Source organism: Anomaloglossus baeobatrachus, chromosome 5, assembly GCF_048569485.1.
Source record: "Anomaloglossus baeobatrachus isolate aAnoBae1 chromosome 5, aAnoBae1.hap1, whole genome shotgun sequence".
Taxonomy (NCBI): domain Eukaryota; kingdom Metazoa; phylum Chordata; class Amphibia; order Anura; family Aromobatidae; genus Anomaloglossus; species Anomaloglossus baeobatrachus.
The window spans coordinates 526,951,306-526,968,132 of NC_134357.1; the positions used below are offsets into that span (position 1 = coordinate 526,951,306).

Here is a 16,827-nt window from a genome sequence, read left to right on the forward strand (position 1 = left end):
ATATATATATTATCACGGCTGAACATTACAAACGTTTGTGAGGCCTCCAGGGGTTCAAAGTACTCACTAAACAGCTAGATAAATTCCATGAGGAGTCTAGTTTCAAAAATGGGGTCAATTGTGGGGTAGCTCCATTGTTTAGGCACCTCAGGAGGGTCTCCAAATGCAACATGGCGTCCGCTAATAATTCCAACCAATTTTTCTGTGAAATGGCGCTCCTTCTCTTCTGAGCCCCGCCATGCGCCCAAACAATTGATTTCCACCACATATGAGGTATCTGTGTACTCAGAAGAAATTGCACACTACGTTTTATGGTGCATTTTTTCCTGATACCCTTGTGAAAAAAAAGCTACCTGTTTGAAAAAACAATTTTGTGATAAAAAAAAATATATATATTATCACGGCTGAACATTACAAACGTTTGTGAAGCCTCCAGGGGTTCAAAGTACTCACTAAACAGCTAGATAAATTCCATGAGGAGTCTAGTTTCAAAAATGGGGTCAATTGTGGGGTAGCTCCATTGTTTAGGCACCTCAGGAGGGTCTCCAAATGCAACATGGCGTCCGCTAATAATTCCAACCAATTTTGCTGTGAAATGGCGCTCCTTCTCTTCTGAGCCCCGCCGTGCGCCCAAACAATTGATTTCCACCACATATGAGGTATCTGTGTACTCAGGAGAAATTGCACAATACGTTTTATGGTGCATTTTTTCCCTGATACCCTTGTGAAAAAAAAGCTACCTAGTTGAAGCAATAGTTTTGTGGTAAAAATTATTTTTTTTCTTTTCACGGCTCAACGTTATAAACTTCTGTGAAGCCCCCAGGGGTTCAAAGTGCACATCAAACATCTAGAAAAATTATTTGAGGGCTCTAGTTTCCAAAATGGGGTCACTTGTGGGGGAGCTACATTGCTTAGGCACCTCAGGGGGTCTTCAAACCCGATATGACGTCCGCTAATGAGTGCAGCTAATTTTGCACTCAAAAATTCAAATGGCGCTCCTTGTCTTCCGAGTCCTGCCGTGTGCCCAAACATTTGATTTCCACCACATATGAGGTATCTGCGTACTCAGAAGAAAATGGACAATACATTTTATGGTGCATTTTTTCCTGATACCCTTGTGAAAAAAAAGCTACCTAGTTGAAGCAAAAGTTTTGTGGTAAAAAATTTTTTTTTCTTTTCACGGCTCAACGTTATAAACTTCTGCGAAGCCCCCAGGGGTTCAAAGTGCACATCAAACATCTAGAAAAATTTTTTTGAGGGCTCTAGTTTCTAAAATGGGGTCACTTGTGGGGGAGCTCCATTGTTTAGGCACCTCAGTCCGCTAATGAGTGCAGTTAATTTTGCACTCATAAATTCAAATGGCGCACCTTGCCTTCCGAGTCCTGCCATGTGCCCAAACATTTAATTTCCACCACATATGAGGTATCTGCGTACTCAGGAGAAAATGCACGATACATTATATGGTGCATTTTTCCTGATACCCTTGTGAAAATGCTGAATTTTTATGGCTAAAGTAACATTTTTGTGTAAAAAAGTAAAATTTTCATATTTTCCTTCTACATTGCTTTGGTTGATGTGAAGCTCCTAAAGGGTTAAAAAACTTCTTGGATGTGGTTTTGAGCAGAGTGAGGGGTGGAGATTTTAGAATTGGGTCACTTTTGGGTATTTTCTGTCGCCTAGGTTTCTCAAATCACTCCAAATGTGATGTGGTACCTAAAAAAATTGTTTTTGTAAATTTTGTTGGAAAAAGGAGAAATTGCTGATGAACTTTGAACCATCCTAGCTTCCTAACGAAAAAAAAAAAATTGTTTGAAAAATTGCGCTGGTGTAAAGCAGACATGTGGGAAATGTTATTTAGTATCTATTTTGTGTGACATATCTCTCAGATTTATGGGCATAAAATTTCAAATTTTGAAAATTGCGAAATTTTAAAAATTTTCGCAAAATTTTTGAAATTTTCACAAATAAACGTAAAACATATCGGCCTAAATTTAACACTGACATGAAGTACAATATGACACGAAAAAACAATGTCAGAATCCCCAGGATCCGTTGAAGCGTTCCAGAGTTATAACCTGTCAAATACAGAAAAGGGGGCACGTCATAGAGGACGCTAGAGGTGGACTTTACAGCAAAGACCCAATCCATAAAGGCCCGCCTATTTTGCACCCATGGTTTTTTTTGCCAGGGGATGCATATTTGGTGCAGAAATGTCTGCAACCAAATAAGCAACGTGTGCACATAGCCTAATCCGGCATTGAGTTCAATGACTTTGCCTGAGGTGAGGTCACTTCACTTGAGGACCCAGCTAAGGTACCATGGGGAACAGCCAGCTGTGACCTCAGGTGAACTATCTGACCTCACTGCTCACAGCTGTGGCTCCGTCAGTGATCAGTCACGTTTTCTAATCTGAGGGTGCACTGCGACCTCAGGATGTAGCAGAGCAGGGATCGCCATGGGACCTCATGTGGATTACGTCAGACCTGCAGGTGATTGGAGGGGTCTCTTGCACCCTCTACCCAATACTGACTCCAAGCTTGATGACGACTGTGATTTTTTGACAAATCACAGTTGTCATTAACCTATTATATTACCCCAATTGTCACTCCACCAGCGCAATCAGGATGAGCCAGGATTCGTGCGTCTAATAGATGCACCAATTCTGGGCTGGCGGCGAGCTGCAATTTTTAGGCTGGGGATGGCCCAATAACCATGGGCCTCCCCAGCCTAAGAATACTAGCTCCCATCTGTCTGCTTTATCTTGGCTGGGTATCAAAATTGGGGGGAGGGGAGGGAAACCAAATGCCATTTTTTAAAAAATATTTATTTAAATACTGTTAAAAAAGCTGAGTGAGGTCAAATCGTTTTTTTGATACACAGCCAAGATAAGACACACAGCTAGGGGCTCCAGCCTCCAGCTGTTTTCTTTATCTGCACAGGGTATCAAAAAACAGGGGAATCCCACGCCATTTTTTACAATTATTCATTTATTTTTATACCTCACTTGTGGAACTGAGAAAGCTACTGGAAGGGCAACCAATCACAGAAGCCAGCAGTCTGACTGCAACCAATCACAGTCACTGTCCTAGAGGGTGGACAGGAGAAGCAGGAAATATTCATGAGATCTAACGAGCAGACCCGGAAACAGTGTGACAACTGTGCAGGAGACTAGGTGGCTGCTCACTCTCCCCAGTCTCACAAGTTCATTGCCTTGGAGTAACCCTCGACTCTGCTCTATCCTTCAAGCCACACATCCAAGCCCTCTTCACCTCATGCAGACTACAACTCAAAAATATCTCCCGGATTCCGTACTTTCCTTAACCAAGAATCAGCAAAAACATTAGTGCATGCTCTCATCATCTCCCGCCTCGACTACTGCAACCTCCTGCTCTCTGGCCTCCCTTCCAACACTCTTGCACCCCTCCAATCTATCCTAAACTCTGCGGCCCGCTTAATCCACCTCTCCCCTCGCTATTCCCCAGCCTCGCCACTCTGCCAATCCCTTCACGGCTTCCCATCGCCCAACGACTCCAGTTCAAAACATTAACCATGACATACAAAGCCATCCACAACCTGTCTCCTCCTTACATCTGTGACCTAGTGTCCCGATACCTACCCGCACGCAACCTCAGATCCTCACAAGAGCTCCTTCTCTACTCCTCTCTTATCTCCTCTTCCCACAATCGCGTACAAGATTTCTCCCGTGCCTCCCCCATGCTCTGGAACACTCTACCTCAGCATATCAGACTTTCCCCTACCGTGGAAAGCTTCAAGAGGAACCTCAAGACCCATCTCTTCCAACAAGCCTACAATCTACAATAACCCTCAGACCAGTACACCACTGTGCAACCAGCTCTGTCCTTACCTATTGTACCATCACTGATTCCCTATAGACTGTGAGCCCTCGCGGGCAGGGTCCTCTCTCCTCCTATACCAGTCTGTCTTGTACTGTTAATGATTGTTGTATGTATACCCTCTTTCACTGTAAAGCGCCATAGAATAAATGGCACTATAATAATAAATAATAATAACAATAATGATAGGTAAGTAAAATTGTCCTGCCTCAATCCTCATTTTCCTTAGTTTTACAGCCCCCTAGCCCTTACTAACACCATTTTATAACATTTAAGTTAGAGTCTCTTGTACTTATACAGGGTTTGGCATCCAGGGTGAAGTTCGGGTTCAAGTCCGGTAGGACTTTTTTTTAAGTCCGGCTGAACCCGAACATCTGCGGATTTGCCCATCTCTAATAACATGCTTTCACGAAGAGGTGATAGGGATAAAATTCTTCTAAGACAGGAGACAAAATAAGTACTAAATCTGGAGAAGCAAAAAGCATAAATGAAAAGATGTCTCTCTTGTAGCTCTGTCTTATATATATATATTTTCTTTTTTTTTAATCATTCTGTATTGTCAAGGTCTATGTTTTACTATTGGACTAGTGGATTATTCCTGTATCTGACAGCTGCTATTGTTTCCCAAGCTATGAGTAAGGGGTCATTGGGGATGTGACCATAAGTGTATGTGTTTTTCAGTAGTGCATGCCTGGACAAAATGAATGTTTTTAATGAGAACATAAAAGTGATGTTTCAACATACCTAATATTATATTCCTGGTGGAGTTAGGCTGCAGCCATCACATGACCAAACGGACAGAACAGTTTGTACAGAAATTGGCCCCATATTTCTAATGGTGTAAAAACTGCATTACATCAAATTTGGCCTAAGAAATGTGGCTAAAATTAGTTAATAAAGAAGCATTAAAAATGTGAAGTTTTTTTGTTTTAACACTAGAAGTCCCAGAAATTTCGAGCTCCCTGGGTTCCAAAGGTAGAAATGTTAAATGACCCCTCTCTGGGACTTCTAGTGTTAAGCACTAAATTGTTCTGTCAGTAAAATCTACAAAAAAAGCAACAGACCGTAAAAAATGCAACACATAATTCTAAAAGCCGGTGACGGAGAAGAGTCGGTGAATTTTTGTGATTACTACTCACCCGGGCAGTTATCTGTAGGAATCTCCTCTGTACACCGCTCAGCACCCCTTACATAGGTCTCTGTAGTATTAATATGGGTCAGATCTTCACCCTGAAAAAAATATTATAAATGTCACAGATAGATGGAGAAGTCACATCTATGATCAGCTCTAATCCTGCCATCTCCACCGCTCTCATTACACAAGTATAAAACATAAAATACTGGTGGATAAAACAAGACTGAGCACAAGACAACCGTCTACACATTATAGAGAAATTTCATGACAACTTCTTTCCATCTACCTGATGATCCTGAGGAACAATGAGATCTTCTTGTTTACAGTCCTGTGGAAGAAGAGGATGGGGACATCTCTCTGGTGTTGTCATCTCACTGGATAGAACTGGAGGCAACAGATACAGGTACTGAATTAATTCTTTACATACAGATATTTATAGGCAGTGTGTATTTAGTCCTGTCTATTACCTGGTGATGTGAGGGGCTGGGGATCCTCTATCTTGACGTCCTTGTACAGATCTTTTTGTCCTTCTAAATACTCCCACTCTTCCATGGAGAAATAGATGGCGACATCCTGACACCTTACAGGAACCTGGGAAAATGAACATTTCAGGCTCACTGCTAGTACTGATGCTTGAAGGGAAACAAATTACTGAATATTCTTGTCCTGTATATTCTTTGTGTGTGCTGGGGATATACATAAATATATACCTTATAGGAACCTGACACATACAATGATAATGTCATCCCCTGATCCCTTCATAGCGTTACTGTATAATGTCCCAGCATTCCCAGCAGTGTCACCTCTCCAGTCAGCAGCTCAATCATCTTGTAGGTGAGTTCTAGGATCTTCTGGTCATTGATGTCCTCATGTATCAGGGGGTGAGGTGGAGGCCCTGTGATTGGGCTCAGGGGTCTTCCCCATCCCTCAGACACAGGGTCCTGACAGCGCTCACTAGAGGTCTTCTTCACTACTGTGTAATCCTGGTTATGGAGAGACACATTAATAAATCTCACTACAGACATTTCCAGAGTCCTCACCTCTCCAGTTCTGTCCATCTGTTATTCCCATAGATAAGAATGATGTAATGTGACATCATCAGAATCTCTCACCTCTCCAGTAAGCCGGAAGAGGATCTCTAGGGTGAGGTGTAATATCCTCTCCGCCATCTTGTCCCTGTCCTTATTCATACTTGATGAGTCAATCAAAAGAATTCTCTTATATAGAAGATCTCCACTGAGAGGATCTGATATTGTAGGGACCTGAAAGGGGAAAAGATGATGATGTAACATTATAAAGGTCCCCTGTAACAATACAATTACTGCAGAGATCACACTTTCTCAGTTAGTGAGTGTAGCAGGAGATGACTAATGAGTGGTATGACTTTTATTACTTTGCAGTGGATGTTTTTATTTCATATATACTACTAAAACCTATTACTTTAGACCACACAGGCTATTTGTATCTCCCTTTTACTATTCTTCCCTCCCCAAACCACGGACACCAGAACATAAAACATGCATGATTACTTTTAGGATACGGACAGATAGGGCTTAAAGTGTAAATCATCTGATAATATATTAGTCTCTTGCTCATACATCAGCCTCCACGTACTATATTATTAATGGAACTAAGTTTCAAATCTTCTATCGCCTCAAGTATTGTTTATGGACTATCAGAAATCCAAAGGCGCAAGATAATTTGTGACATATGGACAGTAAGCATACCTCCCAAGTTTCATAGAACAGAAAGACTGGAATGTCACAGGAAAATATTGGCCAAGTCCTTATTCACACCTCCTCATCATTTCTTTCTACCCAGGCAGGAGTAGATATCATAGGGGCAATGGCAGTGATGGACACTTAGCAGATGCCCGAGTCTAAAGGGCATAGACACAAATGTGGGACTGTACCACAGTACCTGGGACTCTTGGGTCCTATTTGTTTATTAATCTATAATTGTCACAGCCATAAAGTTTTTAATTTTTACGTAAGCTTTACTATATGAGGTCTTGTTTTTTTGTGACTATACAATAGTGCCATTTTCCTAAACATGTCTGTATATTGTGTTCATACATAGGATAAATACTGCATTTTTTCCTGCTGCTTTGATTTTTTGTACAGAAAAAAAATGTGATGAAAAAGTGAATGTGAGTTCATGAAAAAAAGGACTAATGAGTGAGCCTTAACATACTTGGTACTCGTAATGAGCATTCGGGCGGGCTAGACTTGTAGACAGAATATAATGGAAGTCAATGGGTAACTCGAGCATTTTTACGGAAGTCGGACAACTGGATGGGCTTAACTCATGTCCCGAATAAAATGAAAATGGGAAGATCTTCTGGGAAAATGCTCGAATTTCCCATTGACTTTCATTATACTCGGTACATAAGTCAAGTCCTTCTGAGTATCCAACTGCTCAGTACAGAGCACCTGAGCATGCTAGTGCTTGCTCATCACTAGTCCTAACTAGACATGATCGAATACCAAAATATCCAACTTAGCGAATATCCGACGACTAGGTCACCGCTATTCAACTATTCGCGAATATTCGACGCGCAATGTAAGTCTATGGGAAACCAGAATAATTTCACGTTGGACCTAACAGCGAGCTGTGGTGACTAAGGAAAAGGCCCAAATGGATGGAAAAAGGCAGAATCTCTCTCTCTGTCTCTATCTCTCTCTCTCTCTCTCTCTCCTCCGTGGTGCTGGAAGCCAGAGCAGCGGGGACTATAAGCTGCGGCAATGTGTTTGTAGATGACGCTGTGCAGCCAAGCCAATCAGAGTAACACCACAACAAAGATGGCTGCGGCGTTACTGTGAGAGCAAGCAACATCAGATGTGTAAGGCTAAGTTCACATTTCTGCTAAAATGTATCAGTCACAATCCGCTGCTCTGGTAAACAACGGAATCCATTTAGCGGATTCCGTTGTTCCCATAGACTTGTATGAGCAGCGGATTGTGACTGATGATGCTGCATTGCACCCTCCGCCCGACTGATCAGTCGTGGAACGACTGACCGCTGGGCGGGAGGAACGCAGCCTGTAACGTTTTTTGAGCAGCGCGATCCGTCGGATTTCGCTGCGCATGCTCTCTGGCTCCCTGCACACGTGACCAGCTTTGGTTGGTTACCCGATATTTACCCTGGTTACGGTGCAAGGAGCCAGCGCTAAGCGGTGTACGCCCGTAACCAAGGTAAATATCGGGTAACCAAGGTAAACATCGGGTGCTTTGCTGTTACCCGATATTTAGTCTGGTTACGTGTGCAGGGAGGCCGACACATCCCCGCTCCCTCCCGCACTCCGCACATGTGTACACACACACACACACACACTAACCTGTCCCCAGCTATGCAGACCAGCACTGCCACTGACACCCTCATCTGGCCCCGCTCGGCTCCGCCCCCAGCTCGGCTCCGCCCCCTCCCGCACTCCGCATGTGCACACACACACTCACAACACTCACACATACACTCACCTGTCCCAACCATGCAGACCGCAGCACTGTCACTGAAATCCTCAGCGCCTGGCCCCGCCCCCCGCTCGGCTCCGCCCCCTCCCGCATTCAGAATGTATACACACACACACACACACACACACACACACACACACTCACCTGTCCTGCAGTTCCTGCGGCACTGACGTCCTCAGTGCCACGGCCCCGCTCGGCTCCACTCCCCCCGAACTCCGCCCCCTCGCGCTCCGCCCCCCCGCACACAACGGAGTCCGACAAAGAATTCTGTTCTTTGTCATCCATTGTACAGCGTTGTACAGTGCATCAGTCACATGCGCCAAGCGACGCATGTGACTGATACAAAACAACGGAAATGTGAACTTAGCCTTAATTGGCTGGAAAACAGGCGCCAGGAAGTCAGAAATGAAAATTAAAGTATCGGAGTGGATGTTGTATTATTCGTCGGATACCAAATGGCGCGAATAGCCTGTTATCCGTCGGATACCGAATAGTGGCAAATACATTCGCTCATCCCTAGTCCTGGCTAGTAATGAGTGAGCGTGCTCGGCACAGAATTTTTTGAGAAAAATTTGATTCCTCTTTTTGTGGTTTAGGCTATGTGTCCACGTTGCTTTTTACCTGCTTTTTTGCTGCTTTTTCAACTGCAGTGTTTAATGCCAAAATGGATGTGTTCTGCTTTTCAAGCATAGTCTATGGGAATTTGGGTTTCTTGTGCACACTATGCTGTTCAAAACGGTGCCTTTTTGTGGCAGAAATTTGGGCAAATCGCTGCCTGTGTCGCACAAAGTCGGTAACCCCCGTCACACGTACTTACCTCTCGTGCGACCACGCTGTGGGTGGCGAACGTCCACTTCCTGGAGTGGGAGGGACATTCGGCGTCACAGCAACGTCACACGGCCGCCGGCCAATGGAAGCGGAGGGGCGGAGATGAGCAGGACGTAAACATCCCGCCCACCTCCTACCTTCACACAGCCGGCGGCGGCCGCGTGACGCAGGTGAGCTGCTGTTCATCGTTACCGGGGTGTCACACGGAGCGGCGTGTGCTACCACGGAAACGATGAACAACTAAATTAAACGATATTATGGAACCTAGCGACCAGTACACGACTCACGATTTGTGAGCGATACTGCGTCGCTAGGAGGTGTCACACAGGCCGGCATCGCCAGAGATGCCGGATGTGCGTCACAAAAACCGTGACCCCGACAATCTATCGCACGATAGATTGTCTGGTGTAAAGCAGCCTTTAGCTTTTAATATCAGTATAGGGACTTGCAAGACATGAGGACCCTTGACGTTTGAGTTACGAGCTTTCGTATTTTAGCCAAAATATTAACTAATCGTACATATATATTTTATATACATATTTTCCACCTATCATAACTTTATACAGAATGCAGCCAAGCCCATTATTGTTGGCCTTGTAAACTGGGGTCTCCATTCCTGTATGGTGTAATTATATAGTGCTGGGCAACCCGCCTAATCTAATAGTATAGGCATCACTAATAGGCTGTAAACCAGACACGTGTGAACGGCGCCCCATAAAAGCCATTTGTGTGCTCGGTACATGAATCAAGTCCTTCCGACCGTCCAACTGCTCATTAAGAGCACAAAGCACAAGAGCATGGTAGTGCTCCCTCATCACTAGTCCTGACTAGTAATGAGCGAGCGTGCTTGGCAATTCTCATTACTTGACTGAGTATCAGGGTGCTCGGGCAGGGCCGCCATCAGGGCATTACTACTGAGACTGGTGTAGGGGGCCCGGTGAAGAGGGGGGGGCCCGGCTGAGCCAGGGACAAATGAATTACTTAGTTTATTAAGCCCCGGGCCAGCTGGACCCCCACCCCTCTTCACCGGGCCCCCCCTAATCACAGCCGCAGCAGAGGACCCGGCAGTGTTGCTTTTGCCACTATACACGTGGCTAATTTGCATCGCATGCAAATTAGCCACGTGTGCTGGAGATACCGGATATGCAGCTGCATACCCGGTATCTAGGGGGGGGCTGGCGCTGCATCTACCCCAGACGCAGCTGTGAGGGGGGCACTGTCGGGCTGCCTGATGCGGCAGTGTAAAGTTTTCCTGGGGGCTACGTTTGCCACTCTGTTGTGGGAGCCGCTATTCTCTGAGCACAGCGGTCACGCTGACAGCCGCACTCATAGAATCTGCAGCGCGCAGCTCCCTCTGCTCAATTGTCCTTGTATCTGTCAGACGCGAGGACAATTGTAACGCTGGTGCTGACTTCCGGGTCAGCGCGACGGCTGTCATGTGACCAGGTCAGCTGATCACCCTGCTGACCCGGAAGTCAGGGCCGCAGCGCGGAGGCGGCAAAAAACGCCGATAAGTGCTCCAGTGGAGCTGAAGACATGGAGGAGGAACAGTATGGGTTGAGAGGGGGGTATCTATGGAAACAGGTCCCTCCCCAACCCTCTCTCCACCATACTATCTGTGGACAGAGTATGGTCAAAGAGAGGATGGGGAGGGAGAAATTTCTTTGGACACAGTATGGGGAGAGAGAGGATAAGGGGTCATGCATGGGGAGAGAGAGGATGAGGAGTGATGCATGGGGAGAGAGGATGAGGGGTGGTGCGTGGGGGGAGAGAGAGTGAGGGGTGGTGCGTGGGGGGAAAGAGGATGAGGGGTGATGCGTGGGGAGACAGAGGATGAGGGGTGATGCGTGGGGGAAAGAGGATGAGGGGTGATGCGTGGGGGAAAGAGGATGAGGGGTGATGCGTGGGGAGACAGAGGATGAGGGGTGATGCGTGGGGGAGAGAGAGTGAGGGGTGGTGCGTGGGGGGAAAGAGGATGAGGGGTGATGCATGGGGTGAGAGAGAGGATGTGGTTGATGCAAGGGGAGAGAGAGGATGAGGGGTGATGCATGGGAAGAGAGAGGATGAGGGGTGATGCATGGGAAGAGAGAGGATGAGGGGTGATGCATGGGAAGAGAGGATGAGGGGTGATGCATGGGGAGAGAGAGGATGTGGGGTGGTGTATGGGGAGAGAGAGGATGAGGGGTGATGTATGGGGAGAGAGGATGAGGCGTGATGTATGGGTAGAGAGAGGGTGAGGGGTGATGTATGGGGAGAGAGAGGGTGAGGGGTGATGTATGGGGAGAGAGAGGATGTGGAGCAAAATGGAAATAAATTTTGAGGACACAGAATAAAGAGTGACATAGTATGAGGAGCAAGTGGGCAGGAGGGGAGTGAGGGGAAAAGTATATGGACACACAGGAAGTAGTGTGGAGACAGTAAGGGATGAGAAGAATGTGAGGGGGCACAGAATAGAGACTGGGTAGTGGAGGGGGGGGCGGTATGGAGAAGGGACAGAATGTGAGGACAGTGTGAAGCCATAGCAAGGAGTGGGAGTGTGATGAGGGCACAGTATTAAGACTGGGCAGTATAAGAGGACACAGTGTAAAGGACAGTGTGAAGAGTAGGCTCAGTATGGAAAGAGAGGCAGTGTGGAACACATGTACCATAAGAGGGACAGTGTGGGGTCATATTTTGTGCAGAGAACACAATAAGAGGGGCCATTATTTATTCTTGGGCGCAGTGTAGGTCAGATATTTTTGTCGGAAGGGGGACATAAATACCAGGAAGGGCCCATAATGGGGACATACTGGTGCATCTCAGTAAATTAGAATATCATCTGTAAGCCATAATCATTAACAGAAATAAATACTGGAAATAGATCACTGTGTGTAATGACTCTATACAATATATGTGTTTCACGTTTTGTATTAAATTACTAAAATAAATTAAACTTTTTGATGATATTCTAGTTTATAGAGATGTACCTGTATATGCCAGGATGGGCAATGTGTGTGTGTGTGTGAGATAGTATACAGAGGGGCAGCTTGTGTGGGGGATAGTATACAGAGGGGCAGCGTATGTGAGGGATATTATATCGAGGGGAAGTGTGTGTGGGTGATATTATAAAGAGAGACAGTGTGTGTGGGAGAGATATTCTACACAGGGGTAGAGTATGTGTTGGGATATTATACATAGGAGTAGTGTGGGAGAGGAGGTGTAGAGCGTGTATTATGGAGCGAGGTGGTGTAGAGGGTGTTATGGAGAGGGGCGGTGTAGAGGGTGTTATGGAGCGGGGCGGTGTAGAGGGTGTTATGGAGCGGGGCGGTGTAGAGGGTGTTATGGAGCGGGGCGGTGTAGAGGGTGTATTATGGAGAGAGGCGGTGTAGAGCATGTATTAATGAGCAGGGAGGTGTAGAGAGTGTATTATGGAGAGAGGCGGTGTAGGGAATACTTCATTTTCTGGATTCTGGAACAACTTCAAGGATATACAGTTAGGTCCAGAAATATTTGGACAGTGACACAATTTTCGCGAGTTGGGCTCTGCATGCCACCACATTGGATTTAAAATGAAACCTCTACAACAGAATTCAAGTGCAGATTGTAACGTTTAATTTGAAGGTTTGATCAAAAATATCTGATAGAAATTGTAGGAATTGTACACATTTCTTTACAAACACTCCACATTTTAGGAGGTCAAAAGTAATTGGACAAATAAACCAAACCCAAACAAAATATTTTTATTTTCAATATTTTGTTGCGAATCCTTTGGAGGCAATCACTGCCTTAAGTCTGGAACCCATGGACATCACCAAACGCTGGGTTTCCTCCTTCTTAATGCTTTGCCAGGCCTTTACAGCCGCAGCCTTCAGGTCTTGCTTGTTTGTGGGTCTTTCCGTCTTAAGTCTGGATTTGAGCAAGTGAAATGCATGCTCAATTGGGTTAAGATCTGGTGATTGACTTGGCCATTGCAGAATGTTCCACTTTTTTGCACTCATGAACTCCTGGGTAGCTTTGGCTGTATGCTTGGGGTCATTGTCCATCTGTACTATGAAGCGCCGTCCGATCAACTTTGCGGCATTTGGCTGAATCTGGGCTGAAAGTATATCCCGGTACATTTCAGAATTCATCCAGCTACTCTTGTCTGCTGTTATGTCATCAATAAACACAAGTGACCCAGTGCCATTGAAAGCCATGCATGCCCATGCCATCACGTTGCCTCCACCATGTTTTACAGAGGATGTGGTGTGCCTTGGATCATGTGCCGTTCCCTTTCTTCTCCAAACTTTTTTCTTCCCATCATTCTGGTACAGGTTGATCTTTGTCTCATCTGTCCATAGAATACTTTTCCAGAACTGAGCTGGCTTCATGAGGTGTTTTTCAGCAAATTTAACTCTGGCCTGTCTATTTTTGGAATTGATGAATGGTTTGCATCTAGATGTGAACCCTTTGTATTTACTTTCATGGAGTCTTCTCTTTACTGTTGACTTAGAGACAGATACACCTACTTCACTGAGAGTGTTCTGGACTTCAGTTGATGTTGTGAACGGGTTCTTCTTCACCAAAGAAAGTATGCGGCGATCATCCACCACTGTTGTCATCCGTGGACGCCCAGGCCTTTTTGAGTTCCCAAGCTCACCAGTCAATTCCTTTTTTCTCAGAATGTACCCGACTGTTGATTTTGCTACTCCAAGCATGTCTGCTATCTCTCTGATGGATTTTTTCTTTTTTTTCAGCCTCAGGATGTTCTGCTTCACCTCAATTGAGAGTTCCTTAGACCGCATGTTGTCTGGTCACAGCAACAGCTTCCAAATGCAAAACCACACACCTGTAATCAACCCCAGACCTTTTAACTACTTCATTGATTACAGGTAAACGAGGGAGACGCCTTCAGAGTTAATTGCAGCCCTTAGAGTCCCTTGTCCAATTACTTTTGGTCCCTTTAAAAAGAGGAGGCTATGCATTACAGAGCTATGATTCCTAAACCCTTTCTCCGATTTGGATGTGAAAACTCTCATATTGCAGCTGGGAGTGGGCACTTTCAGCCCATATTATATATATAATTGTATTTCTGAACATGTTTTTGTAAACAGCTAAAATAACAAAACTTGTGTCACTGTCCAAATATATATATATATTAGAAGGTGGCCCGATTATAACGCATCGAGTATTCTAGAATTTATTGTGTGGTTAATGTATGATTTTTGTTATATATATATATATATATATATATATATATATATATACAGTGCCTACAAGTAGTATTCAACCCCCTGCAGATTTAGCAGGTTTACACATTCGGAATTAACTTGGCATTGTGACATTTGGACTGTAGATCAGCCTGGAAGTGTGAAATGCACTGCAGCAAGAAAGAATGTTATTTCTTTTTTTATTTTTTTTTTAAATTGTGAATTGTGAAAAGTTTATTCAGAGGGTCATTTATTATTCAACCCCTCAAACCACAAGAATTCTGTTTGGTTCCCCTAAAGTATTAAGAAGTATTTCAGGCACAAAGAACAATGAGCTTCACATGTTTGGATTAATTATCTCTTTTTCCAGCATTTTCTGACTAATTAAGACCCTCCCCAAACTTGTGAACAGCACTCATACTTGGTCAACATGGGAAAGACAAAGGAGCATTCCAAGGCCATCAGAGACAAGATCGTGGAGGGTCACAAGGCTGGCAAGGGGTACAAAACCCTTTCCAAGGAGTTGGGCCTACCTGTCTCCACTGTTGGGTGCATCATCCGGAAGTGGAAGGCTTATGGAACTACTGTTAGCCTTCCACGGCCTGGACAGCCTTTGAAAATTTCCACCCGTGCCGAGGCCAGGCTTGTCCGAAGAGTCAAGGCTAACCCAAGGACAACAAGGAAGGAGCTCCGGGAAGATCTCATGGCAGTGGGGATATTGGTTTCAGTCAATACCATAAGTAACGTACTCCACCGCAATCGTCTCCGTTCCAGACGAGCCCGTAAGGTACCTTTACTTTCAAAGTGTCATGTCAAGGCTCGTCTACAGTTTGCTCATGATCACTTGGAGGACTCTGAGACAGACTGGTTCAAGGTTCTCTGGTCTGATGAGACCAAGATCGAGATCTTTGGTGCCAACCACACACGTGACGTTTGGAGACTGGATGGCACTGCATGCGACCCCAAGAATACCATCCCTACAGTCAAGCATGGTGGTGGCAGCATCATGCTGTGGGGCTGTTTCTCAGCCAAGGGGCCTGGCCATCTGGTCCGCATCCATGGGAAGATGGATAGCACGGCCTACCTGGAGATTTTGGCCAAGAACCTCCGCTCCTCCATCAAGGATCTTAAGATGGGTCGTCATTTCATCTTCCAACAAGACAACGACCCAAAGCACACAGCCAAGAAAACCAAGGTCTGGTTCAAGAGGGAAAAAAATCAAGGTGTTGCAGTGGCCTAGTCAGTCTCCTGACCTTAACCCAATTGAAAACTTGTGGAAGGAGCTCAAGATTAAAGTCCACATGAGACACCCAAAGAACCTAGATAACTTGGAGAAGATCTGCATGGAGGAGTGGGCCAAGATAACTCCAGAGACCTGTGCCGGCCTGATCAGGTCTTATAAAAGACGATTATTAGCTGTAATTGCAAACAAGGGTTATTCCACAAAATATTAAACCTAGGGGTTGAATAATAATTGACCCACACTTTTATGTTGAAAATTTATTAAAATTTAACTGAGCAACATAACTTGTTGGTTTGTAAGATTTATGCATCTGTTAATAAATCTTGCTCTTGTTTGAAGTTTGCAGGCTCTAACTTATTTGCATCTTATCAAACCTGCTAAATCTGCAGGGGGTTGAAGACTACTTGTAGGCACTGTATATATATATATATATATATATATATATATATATATATATACACAGATGTTGTTGTGTGTAGTTGCCAAGTGTTTGTGTAGGGCGCTGTAAATGTTATGGGTGTTGTCTTGGTGTGGGGGGGGTGAGAGCGGTATTGTTTGTGTGTTGCGTTGTGTGTGTTGCGTTGTTTGTGTAGCGCTGTGTGTCTGCAGCGTTGTGTGTATGTGGTGCTGTGTGGCTGTGTTGCGCGGTTTGTGTGTGTGTGTGTGTGTGTGTGTTTAGAGGGGAGGTATGTTTTGTGCAGTGTGTGTGTCTTGGAGGAGTAGTCCTGGGGGGGGAGGAGTATAATTGGTCTGAGCGGCCAATGCGTGCGGGGGGCGGGGCCAGCCGCCAATGCGATGGTTGTCACTGTAATGACGTCATTTTGGAGCGAGACAGACAGACAGAATAAGGCAATTATATATATAGATACAGTGCAGACCAAAAGTTTGGACACACCGTCTCATCTCTAGAACAACTATTAACCCCTTCACGACCGGCCGATTTTTCGCTTTCCGGGTTTTTTTTTCGCCATTTTTTTTCTGAGAGACGTAACTTTTTTATTTTTCAGTCAATATGGTCATGTGAGGGCTCATTTTTTGCGGAACGAGCTGTACTTTTAAATGAAACCCTCAGTTTTACCATATAGTGTACTGGAAAACGGCAAAAAAATTCCAAATGCAGAAAAATTGC

The 16,827-nt window shown here is 45.0% G+C and overlaps 1 protein-coding gene across 1 annotated transcript in view; it reads right to left on the reverse strand.

The window, feature by feature from the left end:
* Positions 1–16,827, reverse strand: part of LOC142312901 (uncharacterized) — a 266,818-nt gene that overhangs the window by 98,904 nt on the left and 151,087 nt on the right. Inside the window, 5 exon segments of the mRNA XM_075351888.1 lie at positions 4,994–5,084; positions 5,276–5,373; positions 5,457–5,580; positions 5,793–5,972; positions 6,102–6,251. Of these exon segments, the coding sequence (XP_075208003.1) occupies positions 4,994–5,084; positions 5,276–5,373; positions 5,457–5,580; positions 5,793–5,972; positions 6,102–6,251 (643 nt within the window).